This window comes from Myxine glutinosa, chromosome 1, assembly GCF_964187855.1.
Source record: "Myxine glutinosa chromosome 1, kmMyxGlut1.1, whole genome shotgun sequence".
Classification (NCBI taxonomy): Eukaryota; Metazoa; Chordata; class Myxini; order Myxiniformes; family Myxinidae; genus Myxine; species Myxine glutinosa.
Window position 1 is genome coordinate 226,940,405 of NC_136261.1, and position 23,930 is coordinate 226,964,334.

At 42.8% G+C, this 23,930-nt stretch overlaps 1 protein-coding gene across 1 annotated transcript in view; it reads left to right on the plus strand.

The window, feature by feature from the left end:
- Positions 1–23,930, plus strand: part of LOC137434688 (protein patched homolog 1) — a 211,590-nt gene that overhangs the window by 146,878 nt on the left and 40,782 nt on the right. Inside the window, exons 18-21 of the mRNA XM_068127838.2 lie at positions 3,275–3,455; positions 8,142–8,422; positions 12,658–12,795; positions 18,949–19,091. Of these exons, the coding sequence (XP_067983939.1) occupies positions 3,275–3,455; positions 8,142–8,422; positions 12,658–12,795; positions 18,949–19,091 (743 nt within the window). The remainder of the gene's footprint in view (positions 1–3,274; positions 3,456–8,141; positions 8,423–12,657; positions 12,796–18,948; positions 19,092–23,930) is intronic.

Genomic DNA, 23,930 nt, shown 5'->3' on the forward strand with positions numbered 1-23,930 from the left:
ACCATTTTGTTTTTTGCGTTTGTTGATCTGGAGAAAGCATTCGATAGGGTTCCACGTGAAGTAGTGACATGGGCATTGAGGAAGTTAGGAGTGGAGAGGAATGGTTGATCAGAGTAGTGATGGCAATGTACAAAAGAGCGCACACAGCTGTAAGGACGAAGGACGGGAACAGTGGTGAGTTTGAGGTGAAGGTGGGAGTGCATCAGGGGTCGGTACTAACTATTTGTAGCTGTGATGGAGGTGCTGGCTCGGAACGTAAAGGAGGTTTACCGTGGGAGTTGTTGTATGCAGATGATCTGGTGTTGATTGCAGAAAGTATGGATGGACTGAAGGAGAATATGAACAAGTGGAAGGAATGTATGGAGCCAAAAGGTCTGAAGGTGAATATCGGAAAAACGAAGTTGATGGCAAGTGGTAAAGCATGTGGTGAGGTGGAAAGAACTGGGAAGTGGCCGTGTGCTGTGTGCGGGAAGGGTGTCGGAGTGAATTCCATTCAATGTACAATGTGCGCTGAGTGGGTTCATCAAAAATGTAGTGGTTTGAGAGGGTCATTAACCAGTGTGGCAGCTACATTCAAGTGTAAGGTGTGCACAGAGGGAGCTGCAGATGGAGGAAATGTTGAGTTGGATCTTGGAGACGGCGTGAAGCTGGAAGGTGTGAAAACATTTTGTTACCTAGGAGACATGCTGAATGGAGAAGGTGGATCAGACTCGGCAACGGTTGCTAGAGTGAGATGTGCATGGAAGAAGTTTCGGGAACTGAGTGGCGTGCTGACGAGGAGGGGAGTGTCATTGAAGCTGAAGGGAAAGGTGTATGCTGCATGTGTGAGAAGTGTTGTGATTTATGGGAGTGAGACATGGGTAATGAACGTAGAGCAGCAACGAAGGCTGGAAAGGGTGGAAATGCGAATGGTTCGGTAGATGTGTGGAGTATCGTTGAGAGAGAGGAAGACAAATGATGAATTGTGAAAGATGATGGGAATAGAGCCTGTGATGGATGCTGTGAAGAGAAACAGTTTGAGATGGTTTGGTCATGTGTTGAGGAAGGAGGAAAGTGACTGGTTGAGAAGAGTGATGGAAATGAATGTAGAAGGAAGTAGAGGACGGGGAAGATCGAGAAAGACTTGGCTAAAGATGGTCGAAGAAGAAATGCGGGCAAGGGGGTTAACAAGGGGAGATGCAGAAAATAGGGCAAAATGGAGAAGATTGTCATGGGGACTGCAAGGCTAACCCCCACTCTAGCAGGGAAAATGACCTTAAAATGCCTGTTGTTGTTGTTGTTGTTGTTGTATATAACCACGATGTTATTATACATGCAGATAAACCGTACACTTGTTTTTCATTCATATCTGTAACCCGGGTTATTTTATTTTTGGGAGCCACTGAGTCTGTTGCCTATACACCGCCCAGATAAAGGGATGTGCCAGAATAACGTGTTGCATGCTTCGAACAAGATCATCCATGGGGCAGGTACTCTGCTAGTCTTTGCAATGCAAAGGCAAACTTTGTCATTGAAGTTGGCTTTCACATTATGGATGGTACAATATCCAGTTTCATTTTCTTTCCTAATTTTAGGATATTTTGGTTTGATACAGTGCGCTAGATGCAAAATATTTTGTTAATCATTCAGGAATTCAACCACTGTGCACTTTGATATTCTGACTTGAAAACTGTTTTATCCCTCATCCGGCCATGCCTTATCCCACTGTTTTTCTCTTCTGCAACCCTCAGTGCATTGACCTAACAACTCTCCCGGCTCCCTCCTCCCCATTCCTCCTCCACCCCCTGTTGTCCAGCTTCCCCATGACCCTCCAATCCTTGTGTTAAAAGACTGAATGAGAAAATATTTTGGAAGCAAGAAGGAAGGCATTTGTCCTCCCCCATCCTCCCCCCTCCCTTTCCTCTCCTTGGCCACAATATTTTGTACCGCTCTGCCAGAACATCCTATGCAGTTATTAAAGCTTAGGCAAAACAGGAAAAAAAGTTAAACTTATCCTGAACCCTCACTTGCCCCACCCTCCCTACCCCCTCCATTCTACCATACTCCCTCTGTCTAAAACTTCTCTCTGTCTCTCTCTCTCCTCTCTCTCTTTCTCTCTATGCAATGCATAGGTTTTTGCTCCAAATCTTGCCTTGAATTTCTTTATTTTTCAAAGCAAAGGTTAAAATGCTGTACACACGTGAAGTAAAACACATCTTCCATTGAATACTGGCCTCATCCATTAAATCCTGACCCCAGCACTTGTGATGAGGTAGGTTCTAGACCCCATTGACAGGGAAGGTTGATTAGCTGGTGTCTATGGAACAAACAAAAAATTCAAGAATGCCGCTTGGAAATTGCTAATGTGTGTAAGTTTATTGCAAAAGCATGTAGATATTAATCTAGATGAATTTCATTATTCGGAATTGGGTAAAAATCATTTTCAGATGAGAGATTGTTTGACGCTCATAGGTGAAGCGAAAATAATGATCCAACAACTGATTATGCCATATACAGGAACATCACAAAGGCATACAACTACATGTTATCCGAAAATTGTTAGGTATTCATGGTAATGCGTTCGTGTTCTATCTGTGATAGACTTGTAGTGTTACAGAATGTAATATGAAAAATAAGATTCAAATGAAAACTTAATGAAAAAAATATTTATCTGACTTCCTTCAACTAGGTGCTTATGGTAGTCTAATTTGAAAATTGAACCTGGGAGCTTAATCAGGATAACTAGCTTGGAGTTTGGAAGTTGAGCATCTCATTCATTTAAATGAACATTATACCTCACTTTTAGGGATACCAAAATTATTCTTTACGTTATCTGCTCAAGAACGTTGCCATAGGAAATTCAGGAATACTCCAACCTGCGTCCATTCATAACTTGATAATCGCATGCGTCTTTGTAGCATTTTAATAATACTGAACTTAAAACTGTTTTAAAATATTTCTGCCACTTTCCTTCTCTATCTCTGCTGCCCTCATTTGCACCAAGGCATTTCCTGTCAAGTATAGCTTTGGCAGATGACTGACCAGTGGCTGTGCAGTGCTGCATTCTGGGAGGGCGCCTGCCCCTTGTGAATGCATGCGGTGCAGAAAAGCCATCAGCCAGAGATCCGTTTGGCTCACACTTAATGGCCTGGGATATTTCCCAGCCTTCATCGCCAGTGGCTGAATAATGACCCCTGAATCTCATAACCACTCGTTATAGCTTTGGCGACAGTGTGTCGTTGTGGTTATTTTCCATTTTTTACTCCATACCAGACAGCTCTTCCTTTTCTTACAGCTGACGAAAAGGCAGCTGCTGGATGAACATGGCATCATTGATCCTGACAGGTTCTACATATACTTGACAGCCTGGGCCAGCAATGATCCAGTTGCTTATGCAGCATCTCAGGGAAATCTTCGGCCCGAGCCACCAGAATGGCTCTTCACCGGTTATGAAGACAACCCGGATGCCCTTCGCAGTAAGTGTTACACCAAGCTTAAATTATTTTCTGTTCACTTTAAACACAAGTTAGTTGCAAATATAGATAATTTGTGTGCGTTTAATAATAATAAATCTTTATTGTCCCATTTTTAGGGAAATTATTCTTTGGTGACACCGTAAGTTGACCATCATTAAAACATAAAACACAAAGGGAATAAGAAAATAATATAAAAAGATATAAAATATAAAATAAATATAAAATATGGAAGATTGACTAAACAGCAAAATGTCTAGGAATTTGAATTTAGCATTTGAATTGCACATGGTACAAATGACCTTTTGAAAATGTTCTTCTTCATCCTCCTTACACGAAAGCATCTCCCTGATGGCAGTTTTTCAAAAAGTCCGTTCAAGAAATGACTTTCATCAGTTATACACACCTGCACCGCCTTCCTTTTCAGTGCCCGCAAGTATAGAGACTCCAGACTGGTTGAGGGCCCACCTACAGCTTTAAATGCCAGTGTTATGACCTTTCTCAATCGTGACTTATTCCGCACATTAAGATAACTGTACCAGGAAATCAAATTAAATGATAAAACACTGGTTTACATATGAACATAAACATTTAAGGTTTACATATGATTCGTTCATATTCACACAGGCAAGGCTTGAACTTCCAATTTGTACATTTCCGTTTTTGTTTTTTAATTGATCGATAATAAAGTTGATTGTCTTTTTGTAGCTTTTTCTTACATAATGCTGATAGGATCCCTTTGTGTCTACATTGCCTAATTACTTTGTTCATATGCAGGCCTTTGTGGTGAGCGTCTAGTGTGCATGAACCCCCTCACCACTTTTTTCCCTCAGTCCCATCTCGCAATCCCGTTCTTTCTACCTTTCTTGTTTGGGCATTCCTCTGTTCCCCCTTTAGGGGAATTCTATGTTTTTTTTGGAATTTAATGGTCAATTTTTGTATGTCAATATATTTTGTATCCGTAAGCACGTGCTTGTATAGTTTTTAGCTCACCTGGAACGAACTTCAGGGGAGCTTATGCGCTGACACGTCGTCTGTCCGTCCATAAACACTTGAAACTTCTTCTCCGAAACCGCTGATGGGATTGCGACCAAATTTGGCACAAATGATATTTGTTGTGTTGTGACTAAAGTTTGTTCACGGCATTAAATAAAATCGAGGTCGAAGGGGGCTTACTGTGGGTCAAAGTGAGTCCAGGTTTGAACCCCCAAAATAGGAATTTGCTATTTCCTCTGAAACTACACACAATATTTCGATGAAACTTTATCACAATCTTCACCACCCGTGATGTACCGAAGTTTGTTCACGGCATTAAAAAAAAATCTGCTCCTTTGGGGATATACGGGGGGGGGGGGGGTTGCCCCCCAAAACAGGTATTTGCATTCTTCACCGAAACTACACATGCAATTCCGATGAAACTTAAACACAACCTTAATCATCTGTGATGTACCAATGTTTGTTCAAAGCATTGAAAAAATTGCGGTCTAAGGAGGTACATGGGGTGGGAGTGGTGGGACGGGGGAGGTGCGGGGGGGAGGTGTCCCCCAAAATAGATATTTTTCTTGTTTGTTTGAAGTCTTATTATTATGTTAGTATGATTTTACATGCTGCCCTGTCTTCTAGCAACCATTGAAATTGGTTTAAAATACTACGCCAACAGCGGTAAAACCCAGAATGAATTCATTTGTCCGACTTTTGCGATCTTTATTTTATTAAATTGAATTATATGTTGGAACCCATCTGTGGATCGGTCCCATCGGCCGATGGGTCTGACCCATCTGTGGATGCACGAGAAATGACAATGCAGACCCATCGGCTGATGGGTCTGCGCCATCTGCGGATGTGTTGTTCACCTTGAAGGAATGTGTTGACAGAATGGTGCTCTTCAATCAGGTACACAGTCATTGGAATTACATGTGGTAGGAATTTAACAGAGATGATTTTTTAATGTTTAACAGATTAAACCACATGTCACGGACTGCTTTATAAACATTTATGACATCAATTGCTTATTTTTAGGTTCAAATAAACATACTCATCCACCATTGATGCATAGGAAACACAGATGGGTTCACCTTCAAGGTGAACAACACATCCGCAGATGGCGCAGACCCATCGGCCGATGGGTCTGCATTGTCATTTCTCGTGCATCCACAGATGGGTCAGACCAATCGGCCGATGGGACCGATCCACAGATGGGTTCCAACATATATACTTGAACACTGTAGAACATTTATCACATTTATCACCTCATAATACTTCCAAGAACCTCCAGTTCAGCAGTACTTGGACATGTTCTACTAAAGGGTGGTGTATAAGGCTGCTTCAATAACGCTAAACTTCCGGATTTCTTTTAACGATTTTTAAAATCATTATTTTATTAGAATTTTAAGTATACACTTGAACACTGTGTTCTACAAACTCGTTTATTTCTGGGGATTGTTTCATTCACCACTTGCCACGCTATCAGCTTCTCTTTTCGTCATCTTGTGGACAGTCCTCTCTGTCTTTACTGGTATACCAATAGTACAATTTTTGACTTAACTTACTTGTTCTCTCAATGGCTTTACTTTAGTCCGACCTACTCAAAATATCATGCTTACAATACTAATCTTATTTCTCCTCATTCGTCTCATTCGACCCATCACGTAATTTTGGAATTCTTTGTAAGTCTTGCTGTCGCCACACCACAAGTGTTCTCACCATGGAGGCCTTACAATGTGTGCCTGAGATAAAACAGCCCCGGTTGTGAATGAGAATCAACTCGGCTGTTGACCTGTGTAATCACAACCCTTTGGTCTCCCTTCTCTTTAAAACGATGTCTTCACATGTAATAATCACCCAAGGCCAAGTTGATTTGGAACTGTTCATGTATGCACGACCTGATGCATATGTCTGATGGCAGGCGATGTTAAACTCTCATTTCCAGTTTGGCTCAGAATCTTTCAGCAATAACTTTTGAATGCATTCCTGTTGTGTGTTGTATGCAGTGCAAGCATTGGTCATACAGCATAATTTTCCATAACCATCAGCATAGTGAACATGACCTCATTACTGAGCAACTTGCTGGACCTGATCCAGGCTCCATGCTACCATATTCGAGATGTTCTGTTTTTAAATTCTCACAACAGAGATGAGGAACCATAGGGGCGTCGAGGACCAAGGAATGCACAGAATCATCATGTCAACATGAGAAGCGCACTTGGGCTGACCTACATAGGCATGCTGAGCTCATAGTTTGTTGTGGCCATTGCCATTTGGTTTTCATTAGGCCCTTCCAAATTCTCCAGCATCACTTTCCCTGTGTAGTCCTTGCTCTTTTGCCCTACAATCTTGCATCTATATGTCATGGGCAATCCCCGGGTCACGTAACACATACAATACTTTGCATGCCACGTACTGCACCCTAGAGTTGTCCTGCTCCTGCAAGCGGCTAGCCAGATGCAGCCACCTTTCGGAAGTTAGTTTCTCTACTGTGCTGAGCACTTGGGATGTACATGAAGAGGGGGAGAGAGAGAGAGAGAGAGAGAGAGAGAGAGAGAGAGAGAGAGAGAGAGAGAGAGAGAGAGAGAGAGAAAGAGAAAGAGAAAGAGAAAGAGAAAGAGAAAGAGAAAGAGAAAAAAAGAGAAAAAAAGAAAGAAAGACAAAGAACGAAGGACAAAGAAAGAATGTCAAGTACAGAAGAGAAATAAGGGGTGTTAACATATCTCTTAGCCAAACACCCTCAAAACTAATGGAAATTTATTGCTGAAATTCCAAAATGTTTCACTAGAGGTGCAAGCCTAAATGGAAGGAAGGGAAAGTTGGTGGTGGATTTTCGGCAGGTGGGGGTTAAGGAAGGCCCATCAAGTGGCCTGGAACCCACAGCTTGTCTCACTTGCCAGCCACAGCAAAGAGCACTAAATGAATCTAAATCAATGCTGCCAGTAGTGAGGGATTTTGCTTTGCTGGAAGGTTGTGGAAAATGTCAAACCTTGGCTGTAACGTGCACTTGAGGAAACAGCTGGTGGGCTAAACAAATCAATCAGGCAAACGTGCAAAGCCTTTCTGTGTTTTACTGGTGGGAACATACAGAACAGCCTTATTGCTGGGTGGCTCACAGAAAACTAACAGTTCACCAATACAGTACATAAATTGTTGGTGCTTACATATATCGTTCAAGCACTGCTATGATTCTACCAAACTGTAGTGTGTGTGTATATGTGTGTGTGTGTGTGTGTGTGTGTGTGTGTGTGTGTGTGTGTGTGTGTGTGTGTGTGTGTGTGTTATTGGTTGTTATCTCCATATGATGCGGACTTCAGAAGATGGAACTGAGTTTTACCAGGTCTCAAAGTATCCACCTCCGTTTCAGTAAGGGATCATGATTCATGGACCAGTTTGTGAAGTTTTCTTATTCTCATAGGTGTGTGTGTGAGTGAGTGTGTGTGTGTGTGTGTGTGTGTGTGTGTGTGTGTGTGTGTGTGTGTGTGTGTGTGTGTGTGTGTGTGTGTGTGTGTGTGTGTGACATTACACCTCGTCAGCTTTTAGCAGAAATGTCTGTTATTAAACCACTTACAACATATGTTGTAAATAACTGTTTTTTCTCCCGAAAGACCTATTTTTAAAGTTTATTCGTGGGCAGAAATGTTCAAAAAGCATTGGATTTTTGTTCTGTAACGTATTTCTTCACGCTTTGCTTCTCACCTGCAGTCAAACCGGCTGAACGGATTGAGTTTGCTCAATTCCCATTCTACTTGGGAGGTCTCCATGACACGCCAGACTACTTGCGTGCCATTGAGAGCGCACGCGCACTCTGTGAAGCCTCAGCCAAAGCCGGTGTTCCATGCTACCCTGCAGGACAACCATTCCTCTTCTGGGAACAGTATGTGGGCCTGCGCCATTGGCTCCTTCTAGCACTCAGCGTGGCCCTCACATGCACATTCTTTGTCTGCAGCCTACTTCTCTTCAATCCCTGGACTGCTGGCCTTTTGGTGAGGAATACTGAACTGTTATTGCTGCACCGTTCTCATCTCCTTTCATCATCTTGGCTTCATAATCTTATCACATTGTACACTGAATGTACCAATCTCTAACGCCATCCTCCATCCTTGCCTACAATCTTCATTACCCCCATTAACTCTTCCTAATCCAACCCTCTTACTTACAAGTTGCAGTGTCAACTTCCAACCCTCCAACAATCCCTCCAACAACTCCTCCAACAACTTCCAACAATCCAACCCCCTTCCCTCTGCTCTCTCTCTCCTCTTTTGCTGCTCCTTCAAATTCCCTTGCTTATTGTGTTCAAGACTTGCCCCGCTGCTCTACTGTGAGTTCATAGCCTCTGTCACCTCAATCTTTCTTGAGCCTCGATCTTTTAAAGAAGAAAAATACCAACCTTAAAAATACTCCCCAAAACCCAAGTATGAGCAGCAAGCTGGTGTCATTTGTATCACTTCTTTAAAGAGCAATGGGAAATGAAATTGGCTCTTTTCACGACACTAGCTGGCTGTGTTGATAATTTTCCTTCAACCAAGAGAGGTTTTTTTCAAAGCTATCGTGACTGTTGACTGGAGGAAAGCTGTCAGCCCACCAAGTTGGCTCGACATAATGGAAACAGCCCCTGGGAGATAAGGGAAAGGATGGGGAGTGGGAAGGCATGTACCTTGAAAGAAGAGTGAGGAAAGGGAATTGAGACGGGAGCCGATATCCCAGGCTTTGTTGAAATGCAGGAAATCGCCACATGAAAGGCAGAGATTCGTAGCTGTCGAGTGCTTTTCAGATGAAGAACAGAGAGGAGAAGTAAACAGGCCGGAACCCTTCAAAAGGCAGATGGCCACTGCGCCATGTTCATCAAACCTCACACTTTACATATACCAGGCCTCAGCAGCCCCCAAACATCTGATATTCCAAACTTTTGACTCCTGACCAAAGTATGTGAAAACATGAGATTTCTAAGTATGAGAAAAATAAAACCAACCAATATGTTGTACCCTTGTCTCTTCTAGGGTTCATATGAAAACATTTCTTCACTGTTGTTTTATTACCAAGCTCTTCACTTCGGTGTTGTAACAACGGTCGTGAGATGTGGTTATGGGTTTACATGATATGTTTTTATTTTCGCTTCCCTATTATTTACTCTCGCAGTTTGATAAACATGTCCCTGGTCCTCTCTCAGACATGTACCTGACAAGAATCATGACCCCATAAACCTCTCCTCTTTACTACCTAACCCTTCCGCCTTCTCTGAAAAATGCTGTGCATTTCCTTTCTATGTGTTGGAAAAGTGTGGGGGTCATGTACCGTTCCTTTGGCCTGAACAAGCGATTGGACGAGTTTATCTTTCCTTCTCCACGCCACCCTGTGTAAGGCGACAAATGCTTATGAAGAAACTTGTTTTCTCTGTGCAAAATGTAGAGGCGGTAACAGCGTTGAAATATCTTAACTGTGAAAGATACATCATAGTATGTATTACATTACATATTACATTTTAAAATAACAAGTTTGTGTTCATTATTTGCAAAAAGGCCTACCAGGCCTCCCATTGGCTGTCTTTAATTTCTCTCTGGACGGCGCCACGGCAGATGAGGAGGACCGCAAGGCATGAGGACACAAAAAACACCTCTATATGTGCAATCCATGCTTTTCAAAAAAAGGAAAAAAACCGCATCGCCGCATCAATTCTGGAACTTTGGTCTGACCAGAGACCAGCAATATATTTTTTTCGGCCTAATCATAAAGAATGCAATATAATTATAAGAGATTATCAGCTTCATACGTATCTCAAGCTGGATGTTATTTAAATATAATTATGTGTTTATTAGGGCTGATGGGATGGCTTAGACTTAGAGGTACGCACAATCGCCTCTAAGCTGTTAGCCTGGGTTTGAATCTCGGCCCAGCAATAAACGGTCATTCTGGTGTTTCACCAGTTGGGTGATTCATCAATGTTTGTGCCGTCCCTCGAAAGCGTTTGAAACTGGCGCACCACCCGTCTGCCATCCCTGGTTGAATGTTAAAGATCCCACAGTGTCTTTCACAAAGTGTATGTGAGCTATCGACGGCACCATGGCCAAGTTACAAATTCCTGCCATAACTACTGCTGGGAGAGGAATTGGTTTGATATCAACATTGTCAATATCCACAACATTAGAGGATTTCTACTTCATGTGGTCTTATCCGTGCATCAAAAATATGTGGAGAAGGAAGTGCACTCTAAATACTCATTCCTTTCTCCATCCACTCAAGCACTTGGACTAAGAATGCCTGATAGCAATGGTGTTCACGAACCAGGGGTAGAAAATGCACCCAGAACCTGATATGCAGTCGTAAATCTCCCAGGAGGTGCTCCAGTGTGTCAGCATCAGAGGTGGACAAGATAGTGGAAATCGAGTGCAAGGTGGACTTTCTATTTTATTTTTTTGGTATACAGATTCGAGGTTCGTGTAAGAGCTAACACATTGAACATGAAAACATGCACAGACACATAAAACATGCAATGAAGGGAGTGAGAGACAAGAGGGGGGAGAGAGAGGGAAGCACACAAGCACAATAGTAGAGAACAGAGAACAGGGACTTCGGTAGATCTATGGGAAGAAGTTGGGGATTGAAAGAGGCGGATTTGGGGTGTTTTAATGGGGGTAGAAAAGATCAAGGTTTTGGATGGGGGAAGATAAGAGATGGTGATGAACAACTGTTTTAAAGACCTGGAGGGAGGAGTGGGATTGAAGAGAGTGAGGGAGTTTGTTCCAGAGGTGGGAGAAAAGAGGAATGAAAGAGTGAAGGTAAGCAGAGAGTCTTGATTTTGGCAATTACACCAGAAGAGGGTTGCTGGCAGATCTTGTGTGTCCTGCAGGAATATTTGCCAAATTTTACGCAATGCTTTGCATTTTTTTGCCTTATCAGGATTATGCATAAATTTTGTTCACGGTGGGTAATGAAGTTTTGTTTCATTTTTTTTGTTTCATTCAGAAATTTCATAAATTTTGTTCGACATTCTCTTATGGGTCAGACCATCATTATTCATAATTTACATCAATTATTAAGATTGAATGAATGTATTTATGATTTGTAAATAAATGTATTTATCATCAATACATTGAATGTCGTTGAAGCTGAAGGGAAAGGTGTATGCTGCATGTGTGAGAAGTGTTATGATTTATGGGAGCGAGACATGGGTAATGAACATAGAGCAGCAACGAGGGCTGGAAAGGGTGGAAATGCGAATGGTTGTGCGGAGTATCGTTGAGAGAAAGGAAGACAAATGATGAATTGCAAAAGATGATGGGAATAGAGCCTGTGATTGATGCTGTGAAGAGGAACAGGTTGAGATGGTTTGGTCATGTGTTGAGGAAAGATGAAAGTGACTGGTTGAGAAGAGTGATGGAAATGAATGTAGAAGGAAGTAGAGGACGGGAAAGACCGAGAAAGACTTGGCTAAAGATAGTGAAAGAAGAAATGCGGGCAAGGAGGTTAACAAGGAGAGATGCAGAAAATAGGGCAAAATGGAGAAGATTGTCATGGGGACCACAAGGCTAACCCCCGCTCTAGCAGGGAAAATGGCCTTAAAATGCATGTTGTTGTTGTTTGTTGTATTAAGATTGTGGAGTTAGGAGTCGACATCCTAAATTTGGAAATGACACATTTGATAAACAGAATTGGAAAACAAAGGTAATCAGCTGAGACTGATAAAACTAGGCTGATAGAAAAGGGTAGTGGCGGCAGTGAGGCGAGGATACAGGTAGAATGTAAATCATACTGTCATTGGATGCTTTGTAATTGTTGTGTCATTTCTGCTTAGACACATCTCCGCTCTGAATTCTTATAAGCAATAACCCTATTTATTGTAGTTATTTTAATACTTGTATTCACTGTAACTTTCAGCATGTATTTCTTGGTATGATTGTCTCTTTTTCATTCACCTGAGGTGAGAGAATATCAGAGTCCGCTACATTTATGTATGTAATAAACAGATGGTCATTTGAAAGGATTGCCGATAAACAGGCAGAAATAATGTTCACGGCAGTGAAAATTCTCGGGCGTTACTCTTGTCATGTGGAATCATTAAGCAACGCTCAAGCTGGTGGTCATATTTTTTCATCATGGCCTTCATGAAATTCAGGATATTATAACCACTTTGATATTTTTTATTTATCAACATGTGTACACGTATGTGTGTGACGGTTCACTGCTAACATCACACTGACGAGGCATGTATTTATACGTACAGGTATCTGTGCTTGCAATGATGACGGTGGAGCTGTTTGGGATGATGGGCCTGCTAGGAATCAAGCTGAGTGCGGTACCTGTCATGAACCTCATCGCTTCTGTGGGTGTCGGTGTCGAATGTACTCTGCACGTCGCCCTGGTGAGTTTGGCTTATGGGTCACTCAGATGGGACATTCTTTCAGACATGCTTAAGTTGAAAAATCAAATAATCGAAAATTATAAAAATTCGAAAATTGAAAAAGCAAATATTGATATATCCAAATAATTAAATAATTAAAATTAAATAATTGAAAATGGGGGAAAAAAATTGAAAATTGTGACAGTTTTTATTGAACATTGGGAAGAAATCGAAAATTGAAAGATTAAATAATTTTAAAATGGGAAATTTATTCTTCAAAATTATTACTTCAAAAATTATTCTTTCGCGCTACCTTACCAAGAAACTTCAATGCAGGACAGCAATAGTAGGCCCATCAAAGCCTGCACTATGGTTGTCTGTCTGTGCTATATCTTTATTAAATACTGATCATCAAGTAAGGAAGCAGCATGTACCATTTTAAAAGTCTTTGGCATGATCGGTTGGGGTTTGAACCACCGATCTCCCAGACTCAAAGTGAATATTCTAAAAATTACCCCACTGAGTTTTGTGCAGTGGAACACTTCATCTTAGTATTAAGCATCAGCCAAACATTTGGGCCTCACCATCAGCCATAATCTTTCTCAAGGATTTTCCTTGGCCAGTCCAAACTTTTGACAACCAAGAAGGCCTTCATTCACAGCTTGATAGAGCACTGCTGTCCTCTTTGGGCCAGCGTCCCTGCCTCATGCCTTGCCCTTCTTGATGCTGTGAAAAGCAAGGCCCTCAAAATAATTGGGGTCTCCCACGATGCTGTCTCGGCCTGTTATTTTGCATCACTGACAGGTTGGTGGCCGCTCTCTATTCTATCGCTTCCTTTTTAGTTTTGCAACTTCTGCTCTCTCTTGGCTCTGTCCCTTCTATGTTTCTGCGGGCACACACAGTCTACCAGGAACCCTCTTCTCATTAAACTTCCAAAATCCAGGCTCACTGCTCACCTTCACTCATTTGTTCGACTTTTCCCTCACCTGTAGGACCAACTTCCCCAGTCTGTTGAACTGATCAGTCCTATTCTTCGCTTCAGGGCTCCAAGACAGCTGTTCACCACTATCTCAGATTATCTTCTATCCATGCTCAATATCTCTTCTACCTAAATTGACTGCATTTCCAAGCACTCCTTTCTTCCAGGTTATTGTGACACCCCCCTCTCCTCCCTCACCTCTTTTCATTTATTAGTTGTCGGTTGGTTTGTTCCTTCTCTGTTTCATCCACACTTTCCCCTTCCTCTTCTCATTGTGTTTCATTCAGCTTGTGTGCAGCTTGTTCACCCCTATGTGTCCTTGTCCCCCTCCCCTTGATCTCACTCTCACTTGTAGTGTGCTGTTGATTTTTTTCCCCCTTTCCATTTTGTTCCCTTCCATTCTGCTCTAGCCCTTCCACAAGCCTCATAAATAAGCCTGGACGTTTTTCGAAGAAGCAAGGCAAAAATATTTACCTTGAGCTCCAGCTTGCCAGGTGGCTTTTCAGAAGCAGTCAGTGAGTTGAGATAGTATGATGGAATATTTAAGTTATAATTATCATCACGAACTCTGTCTGCACTCAAGTAAACCTTTGAAATTACAGGAAAAGTTTCTGCATCCATCCAAGTAATAGCATCAACATTTTCATTCCATATATTAGTATCAAAATAGATCTGTTCATGAGAAAAATGGGATCACAGTATCCTCTGCCAAGTGGGGGGAAACTTAGTGAAGAGGCTCTGAAGATTGGATATACCAAATAAGGAGAATCGGTTTGCATAACGTCGATGGGCTTGGTCAGCCGTTTCATGCTTTCATTGCCTATTTGAAGGATAAATGTTGAGAAATGAACCTCTTCATTGAGTGGTCCGATATTTCTACTGAAAGGCGTACATTGTAAAAATCCGACTTTCCATGGTGGATCATATTTTGTTCAATTGTAATGTAATGATAATCGAATGTGTTCTTCAGATTACTTTGAAAGTATAGCAAAGATATGACAAGTTCGGTAGGGCATGTCAAATAAGTTGCTTCCATGAAGTCACTGCTCTAATTTTGCAGCATCAGCAAGCAGGCCCAGAGCAACAGCTTTTTAAAATAGATGCCAGACCTTCAAATGTCAGGGGGTTCGTTTTAATCTTAAAATGGAGTCACTCCCAGTATGCAGTGAAGCAATTGTAGATAAAGACACGTGCCTTAGGCAGTGGTGATGGAGAGCAATCTTGTTGTATCTATCTTCTCTCTCAGTGGTAGCTGGAGTCCCCAGGCCCATTCTTGTTTCTCAAATCTATCTTGGATGCTCTGTAAAACCCTCTCTTTTTCTGATGTTTCCACATTATGCCATATGGTAAACCATCCCACCAACAGGCAGACAGCAGCTTCATCAATCTCTACCGATCTGGAATTGATTAGATGCTGCTCTGATACATGGAACATGCCTTTCCATCCTGGCAAGTCTCACCCTGTCAATCTGGAAGGATCATCAAATTAATTTCCATAGTCAGCCACTTGAATAGGTTCAGTCCCTTGAACTTCCTGACATCACCATCAGCCATAACCTCTCTTGGCCCGAGCACATAAAAAAATCTGGCTTCCATAGCCAGCTGCAGACTGCATAATGCCCATCGTTCCAAGTCATTGCTTAATAAACGAGAACTACTCACAGTCTACAAGGCCTTTGCCTGAAGCTGAATGGAGTACTGTTCTCCCTAATGGGCTGTGGTGGCAGCATCACCTCTATCGCTGAATTCTGTGGTATCTAAACATTTAAAAACTGTTGGAATCTCGAGTGATGGGGCTGGAGAACAATGAATGCTCTACATCGTAGACAAGTCAGTGATCTCTTCTCTTTTTTTTTCCTGCCTCCTCCGGTCTATCTCCCTCTTCTCCCTCAGCCCTTCAATCCTCTCCAGGTCCTCTTGGACACCTCTGTTATTCTGTTCTTCCAACATTGGGTATGCAGGTGTCTTCTGATACCTCAGGGAGATGGATGCCCCTGCCTTGCATAACCCCAGGTCACTTGTGGGCAAGGTGTAGTACCTGTCAGCCCCCCTTACCAGGGTAACGGTCCGCAGCCATGCGGTTTAAATGGCAGGTGCCTCTGCACATCTGGTGGATGAGAGTCCAGTTGACTCCAACAGCACGGGCGGAAGAGGGTGAATTCCCCAGCAGAGGGATGGAGAGGAGTGGCGACCCCCGTCTATACCACACACTTACCCGTGTGTACCAGCTATAGAAAGGCAATACCATCATTGCCCGAGGAGACTCGACATCATCATCTTCCAACAACCTCCATCAGACTCAACTGACAAAATTGAGGCTTTAATTTTCACAAAACCCAAGGTTATTTAATCAAACGATGTCCAACCGGCACGTTAGCATTGTCCAAACTTGGCTTTATTTAAAATATAAATCACCGGCGATACACGAACATACGGTCATGGCACTGTATACAGCAAAGGAAATGATAACTGGCTATTGTTCTCTGCTGTTCCCCTCGACTTTACCATCTATACACTCAATCCAACAACATTTGTGAAAAGAAATTACTCATAAATACTAGATGGGTCAAAATTTCCTGGAGGTCAGAAATCTCTCTTTTTATCTCTCTCGTCACTCTCTCCCACAAAAAGACACGTGTATGCATGCGTGTGTGTTGTGTGTGTTGTTGATATAATCAAGAACATTTAAATAGCAAATTATGTACAACGATCATTCAAATAATCCAGCAAGAACATACTCACAATCAACCAAGAAATACCAACTTTTATTTTTCAATTTAGTGTCACATGACTTGGGTATGCGGGTGTCTTCTGATACATCAGGGAGATGGATGCCCCTGCCTTGCATAACCCCAGGTCACTTGTGGGCAAGGTGTAGTACCTGTCAGCCCCCCTTACCAGGCTCCATTTGCAAGACTTCAATGCAAGTTGCTCCATTTGTCCTTCAAACTGTCTATGCTTGTAAAATATATTTTTTCTGATAGCTGCTCGGTTGCTTTGGTCAGGACCTCATCATCGGCGGCCACACAGGTTGGACTTTAAATTTCAAAACACAATAGTTACTGGAAGCCACTTCAGGACCGTACATGGGATGAGCCAGCTGCTCAAAGCCACAGTCACGAATGACAATCTGTGAAACACGGGTCGTGTAGACAGGCATTTAGTCGTGAAGGAAGAGCACACCTTTGATTAACATCCTTCAGCATTTGTTCTTGATCACCTACCACAATTTTTCCATGAGGCTAGTGTAATATTCACCAGTGATTGTAGTTTTGTGAGACAAGCAGTCAATCAACAGGATTCCATTGGAATGCTCGAGAACTAAGGCCATGATCTTGCCGGCATTTGTTGGGTGGTGATGATCCCTCGTGCTTCCATTGCTTGAAGTCCATTTCAGTTTCACGATCCCAGTGGTGAAGCCATGTTTCTTCACCAGTTATCAGATTAGCGATAAAGTCTGTGTTGAAGAGTTTGAGAAGCCGTTGATGTCAAGTGTAAGTGCTGAGCTTTTAGGGGATTAATTTTGCTCAGACATTGTACAAGCATTAGAATTTGTGGTTGATGGTGGATATGCTGCCTAAAATAATTATAAGTTTTATGGATATTTCAGCAACCTTAATGTGGTGATACTTTTCTGATTAATGCCTTAATCTGGGAAACAGTTTGTGACTCGGTCGCATCTGCTGACCGTCCTGACCTGGGGTCATCGTTACCGATTCGTATCTACGCTTAAAGTTAACCACTGTTTGGCTACTGTAGGATATGAGGGCACATTTTTGCCATACACAGCCATTTTGTGTTTATGGATTTCTTTGAAGTTAGCACATTCTTTGCAGACACATTTTACAACACCTCAGTGCTCATTCCCAGTAAAGTCCACAATTGTGATATAGTGATTTATTTTGGATTGGACTCAGAAACAACAAAGTGTCAGATACCGGTACTGAAGCTAATATCATATACCAAGCTACAATGTCAGTTTATAATAAGCAAAATACCATTGCTTTAGGATATGCCAACAAATACCCAGCAAAGGTCAGGTTGGGGAGGGGTGTTTTTGTGCAAGCGGGTGGTCGGTAGGGTTGCCGTTAACTGTGCATGTCACAGTGGAATGTAACCTCTAACCTTGAACACATCCAGACAATTCCTTTACCTCTTTTTCAATGATCCTATCCTTCTTCCTCATGTCCGCTTTACATTCTTTCTTTATTTTGTGGGTCTGTCATTAAAGAGCTTTGCATCCAAACCTTTCCACCGAGACATCTCACAACAAATGACAATCATCTTGCCGTATTACTTCCGTTGATCTTTCGACGCTTTATTGATGCTTCATAGGCAAAGAAATACATCATAATAGTTTACAGTATCGTCAATAATACATTTTGTACTTGTTGTTCCTCTGTGGATTTGGCAAGCCTGTAATTCTTCATATTCAAACATGAGTTTGTTTTCAGCATTTCATCAAATATTCTGGGAGGCAGGAATGTTTAACCATCATAAGCAAATTAAAACAGATGAGAGGACCAGCTTGAAATGACGCAACTCTTTGCCTGCAAATCGCCAGAATGCAAAGTTTATATTTGGGCCAGTAATTCATCCAACTCGACAGGTCAAAAACGAGTACACAGCTACGACATCCGTCCAAAATGCTTTATAAACAATGACAGTGATTTTATAATCTTACTATAATGGAGCAAATGCAGATATCACCAAAACTCTAAAATTGACATGTGGTGGAAATAGCGCCACCGTTGGTGATAGTCGGTATTACAGAACACTTTCCTTTATCTTATGGTATGGAGTATATGTTGTGATCAATAAAATTTCTTTCAAAATTTGAGAAAAAATATAAAGTGCATTTCCAAGAAAATGCCGCAGGACATTGTCCACCGAAGGTGGGTCGAGAAAGGTATTCCCACCCGGAAGGTGTGAGTACCCGCTAGTAAGAATAATAAAGCATGCAAACTGAAAGTTTGTTTAATCCAGTACAAATTGTATTAATCATTATATAAGCAGAAGTTTATTGCAGTCACAAAGCAAAAGTAGTTAATGTCAGCCAAATTAAGGAAAGTGTATAATTGACGGGGCACTAAAAATGATTGTCGGTGTGCTTTGGCGGACAAGTTATACAATGGATTTTATCGATATGAATGAAAGGACACCACCTCACCTCCATCTCATGTCCATCATTGTAGGGATTTCTGACCGCGACTGGTGACAGAGATCGCCGAGCTGTCTGTTCAGTACAGCACATGTTCACCCCTGTACTCGATGGAGCTGTATCCACGCTACTCGGCCTCCTCATGATACTTGGCTCTGAATTTGACTTTGTTGTGAGGTGAGCCTTTCTTTCAATCACTTTGTCAGGATGATATCATTAAGTTCATTGGTACACATCTTTGATTCTGGCTTGTCTAGGTTATTCTTCTGTTACGGATTCGTCACTTCTGTTGTTCTGGTTTTCATCCACTGTAAACATTTTTGATTCCATGTACTATTATTGTTGTCGTTTGAGGGAAATAGAGATTACTATTTTCAAAAGGTAAAAAAGTTAATGTTTTAAATGAAACCGGAACCGGACGATGACGAAGAGGAAGAGGAGGAAAAAAAGGCGGAGCGAGTGAGTCGGACAAGAAGCCTGGCTGCTTCGAGGTCTGGAGCGAACGATTGGCGAACGAGGGTCAAGAGTGAACTTTGGGTTTCCCGGGAAAGGGATTCCTGCGACAGAGTTGTTATCGCTGTGACAGATAAACCTGCGTGACAGGTTTTGCGGTTGATTCCGGAGAGAATCATCGGAGTGCCGTTACGCCACGAGAACGGGCCGTCGGCCATTTTTACCTCGCGCAGGACTTGCGCTTCGCTCAAGGTTTTTCATCTCGCTTCAACCATTTTCACCGCATTCAGACGTTAATCTGGTGTGTGTGTGCAAAGTGACTTTTGAGTGGGAAATCTGCGGTTCGCCGAGTGGGAGCCGTGGAACGTCCACACCCGAGGGTGTGATTTCCCAGTCGCCTTGAGGGCACCTTTGTGCAGCTTTGGCAGCATGACTGTGACTGTCATCCGAACGGGATTCTCACTGTGACTGTCATCCGAACGGGATTCTGGTCTCGATTAGACATCGTTCTGACGATTACTGGAGCGGATCGACTTTGGCTTGATGCCGGAATAGAGACATTGGGAATGTTCTTCTTTTCGCTCACTTGGAGCACAGTGAGTTATATTGTACGAACCTGATGGTACCATCATAGGAAATATATATTGGTTGTACAATTGATTACTATTGTTGTTGTACTGTTATTCTTGTGTGATCTTAATACAATACTTGTTTGTTGGAAACAATTGGTGTTGTTTCACCATTTATCTTTGACATACAGAATAACACATCTTTCTGCCGTGACTCCTCTCGGGGCTCGGAGGTACACCGTGACCGGGGTTTGGGGAGGAGCACGTAACAGAAATTGGGGGCTCGTCCGGGATAGAATTCCCTAACATCCTCGTCTGGGATAGGATTACCTAACATTCCCAAAATTCCCAAATTTTGAATTTTTCTAACATTCCCAAATTTTTCAAAAAAAAAATTGAAATTTTTTGTGTGAAGGTTAACAGGGGTTAACCGATAGTCACCATGGTGTTTGACGCAGAAAGGTTTGTGGCGTCCCCTAATGAGGCACAGTTCCAAGCGTTAAAAAGATCGGAACTCTTGATATTGGCCAAATATTTTAACTTGGAGGTCCGAGTTAATATGAAGAAAGCAGAGATGCAGACATTGGTGGTAGAATCTCTGGTGGGACAAGGAACATGGAAAGAGGTAGCCTTGGATTGGTTACCCGAGGAAAAAGAAAATGTGGAGCTCTGGAAAATGGAGGTGCAACTGCAGAGCCAGGAAAGGTTAAAAGCAGAGGAAAGGAGAGCTGAAAAAGAACTCGAGGAGAGAAGAGCAGAGGAAAGGAGAGCTGAAAAGGAACTCGAGGAAAGAAGAGCAGAACAGGAACGAGAACTCGAGGAGAGAAGAGCAGAGGAAAGGAGAGCTGAAGAAGAAAGAAGAGCAGGGGAAAGAGCAGAGGAAAGGAGAGCCGAAAGGGAGTTAATGGAACGTGACATGGAGTATCAGAAGGAAATTAAACTCAAGGAGCTGGAATTAATGGGAGACCGGAGAGAAGTAGTATCCATGCCGGCTAGTTTGACAACTAGTCAGAACACTTGGGATGTTGGTAGGCATGTGAGGCTGGTTCCATCCTTCAATGAAAAGGAGGTAGCCAAGTTTTTTTTACACTTTGAGAAAGTGGCTCAAATGCTAAAATGGCCTGTGGGGTCCTGGACTATGTTAGTGCAAAGTGTTCTGGTGGGTAAAGCTCAAGATATATTTTCGGCTTTACCGATTGACCAATGTGCAGATTATGAGATAGTGAAGAAATCCATTCTCAATGCCTATGAATTGGTCCCTGAAGCTTACCGGCAAAAATTCAGGAATGCCAGGAAGAGGGAGAGTGAGACCCATGTGGAGTTAGCCAGAATGAAGGAAACCATGTTTGATCGGTGGTGTGACTCGAAGGGGATTGGGAAAGACTTCAACCTGTTGCGACAATTGATCTTGGTGGAGGAATTCAAACAGTGTGTCCACACGGACATTAAAGTACATCTGGATGAAAAGAAAGTACCAGAGTTGTATGAGGCAGCAACCGTGGCAGATGACTATGCCTTGACACACAGGATGGGGTTCCACAAACCTAACTTCCCGCCTAGAGTTAGCCAGGGGAGTTATGGTAAATCAGGTGCGGAGAACAAATATTCATGGAGGCGGCCTCGAGATGACTATGGGGACGACAAATCTGATACCGCGACTTTTAGGGATCAGAAGACTACAGTTCCAAGACAGACTTGTCTTCCGGGGGGCCCGAGGCAGACCACGAGTTTTTCCTCCGGGCCTACTTGCGCTTTTTGCAAGAAACCTGGACATTTGATGTCCCAATGTTACGCCCTGAAAAGGAAAAATCAGGAGCGGAGTCAGACTTGTACAACTCCGAATGCATTGGCCAATGCGAGGAATCGTCCTTGGAGGACAGTGCCTTGGGAAGGTTCCCATGCCAAAGTTACGGCATCACAGAACGACCATGTTCAAGAGGGTTACAAACCTTTTATTTCAGAGGGGTTTGTGTCACTGGATGGAGACTTAACGAACCAGAGACATGTTAGGGTATTGAGGGACACAGGAGCACATCAATCTTTGACGCTTGAGGACATTTTGCCATTGTCAGAGAAGACGGCAACTGGTGTTAGTGTTATTTTACAGGAGGTTGGTGGCTATGGTAAAGCTCCACTTCATGTCATCCATTTGAAGTCTGATTTGGTGTCAGGACCGGTCACCGTAGGTTTACAAGCCACTCTTCCTGTAGAGGGAATCTCTTTTGTTATCAGGAATGATTTGGCCGGTGGTCGAGTTTCTGGTAATCCGATGTTTGTTGAAAAGCCTAGTATGGAAAATAACACCGCACAGTTGGAGCAGGAGATTCCGGGTATCTTTCCATCCTGTGCCACGACTCGTGCTATGGGTAGGAAGCGCTGTGAAGAGAAGGAGAAGGTACTGACGTCACGCTTTGCACAGTCACTTCTTGTCGAGTACCCTGAAACTAAGTGTCAGCACACACAAGTCATGGATGGAGGCAATGTTGGCAAGCTCTTTGTAGGTGGACTGAACTTTGACACAAGTGAAATGTTCTGGACTCTATATTTGGCAAATATGGACCACTCTTGGAAGTGCTGCTGATAAAAGACAGGGAGACACAAAAGTCGAGAGGGTTTGGCTTTGTCACGTTTGAAAACACAAAGGATGCCAAAGATGCAGAAAAGGATTTGAATGGCAAGGATTTGGATGGTCGGACCATAACCTGTAGAGAAGGCAGGCCATGGGCGTCGAGGGGGCCACAGAGGAGGAAAACGTGGAGGTAGTTTCAGGGGTGGCTATGGCTCCCAGGGTGGGAGTAGTAGTTTTGGTGGCGGCCGCAGTCGTGATTACTACGGAGGCTCCCAGCAGCAGCAGCGCAGTTTTGGCAACTCTCGACAGGATGACTATTACGGTGGCAGCCCAGATGGGGACCGCTACTCACGTGACTACAGCAGCCGAGCCAAGATTCCTACACGGATTAACCCATGAACTCCACGTTCCTAAATGCGTCCATGCAGTGAATACTTCCAGGCCTCACCACCCAACCACCATGAAACCTGGCTCTCAGCTCGGCCTCCTTAAAAAAGTGCTATAGATTTGCTTTGCTTTGGATTTTTGATCACAACCCCTTAACCTTCATTCAAAAAAATGAAAAATAAAAATCAGAGGTTGATGAGATGGAGTTTGGCTTTGCAGGAGTTCAACTTGAAAATTGAGCATGTAAATGGCAGGGACAATGTCATTGCTGATGCTTTGTCCAGAGTGAACTAACTTTGGAAATTTCTGTCGGTGGTTTAGAAGTTTTGTTTCTTTATTTTGGGGAATATTAATTATTGTTGTTCACGTGAATTGATAATTTGGGTGTGAGTTTTACTTTTGTTTGTTAAAAGAGTTTTTGCCTGCAAAGAAAGTTTTCACTATGTTCAAACTTTCTTTCTTGAGGGGGGAAGTGTTACGGATTCGTCACTTCCGTTGTTGTGGTTTTCATCCACTGTAAACATTTTTGATTCCATGTACTATTATTGTTGTCGTTTGAGGGAAATAGAGATTACTATTTTCAAAAGGTAAAAAAGTTATTGTTTTAAATGAAACCGGAACCGGATGACGACGAAGAGGAAGAGGAGGAAAAAAAGGCGGAGCGAGTGAATCGGACAAGAAGCCTGGCTGCTTCGAGGTCTGGAGCGAACGATTGACGAACGACAGTCACGAGTGAACTTTGGGTTTCCCGGGAAAGGGATTCCTGCGACAGAGTTGTTATCGCTGTGACAGACAAACCTGTGTGACAGCTTTTGCTGTTGATTCCGGAGAGAATCATCAGAGTGCCGTTACGCCACGAGAACGGGCCGTCGGCCATTTTTACCTCGCGCAGGACTTGCGCTTCGCTGAAGGTTTTTCATCTCGCTTCAACCATTTTCACCGCATTCAGAGGTTAATCTGGTGTGTGTGTGTGCAACGTTGCTTTTGAGTGGGAAATCTGCGGTTCGCCGAGTGGGAGCCGTGGAACGTCCACACCCG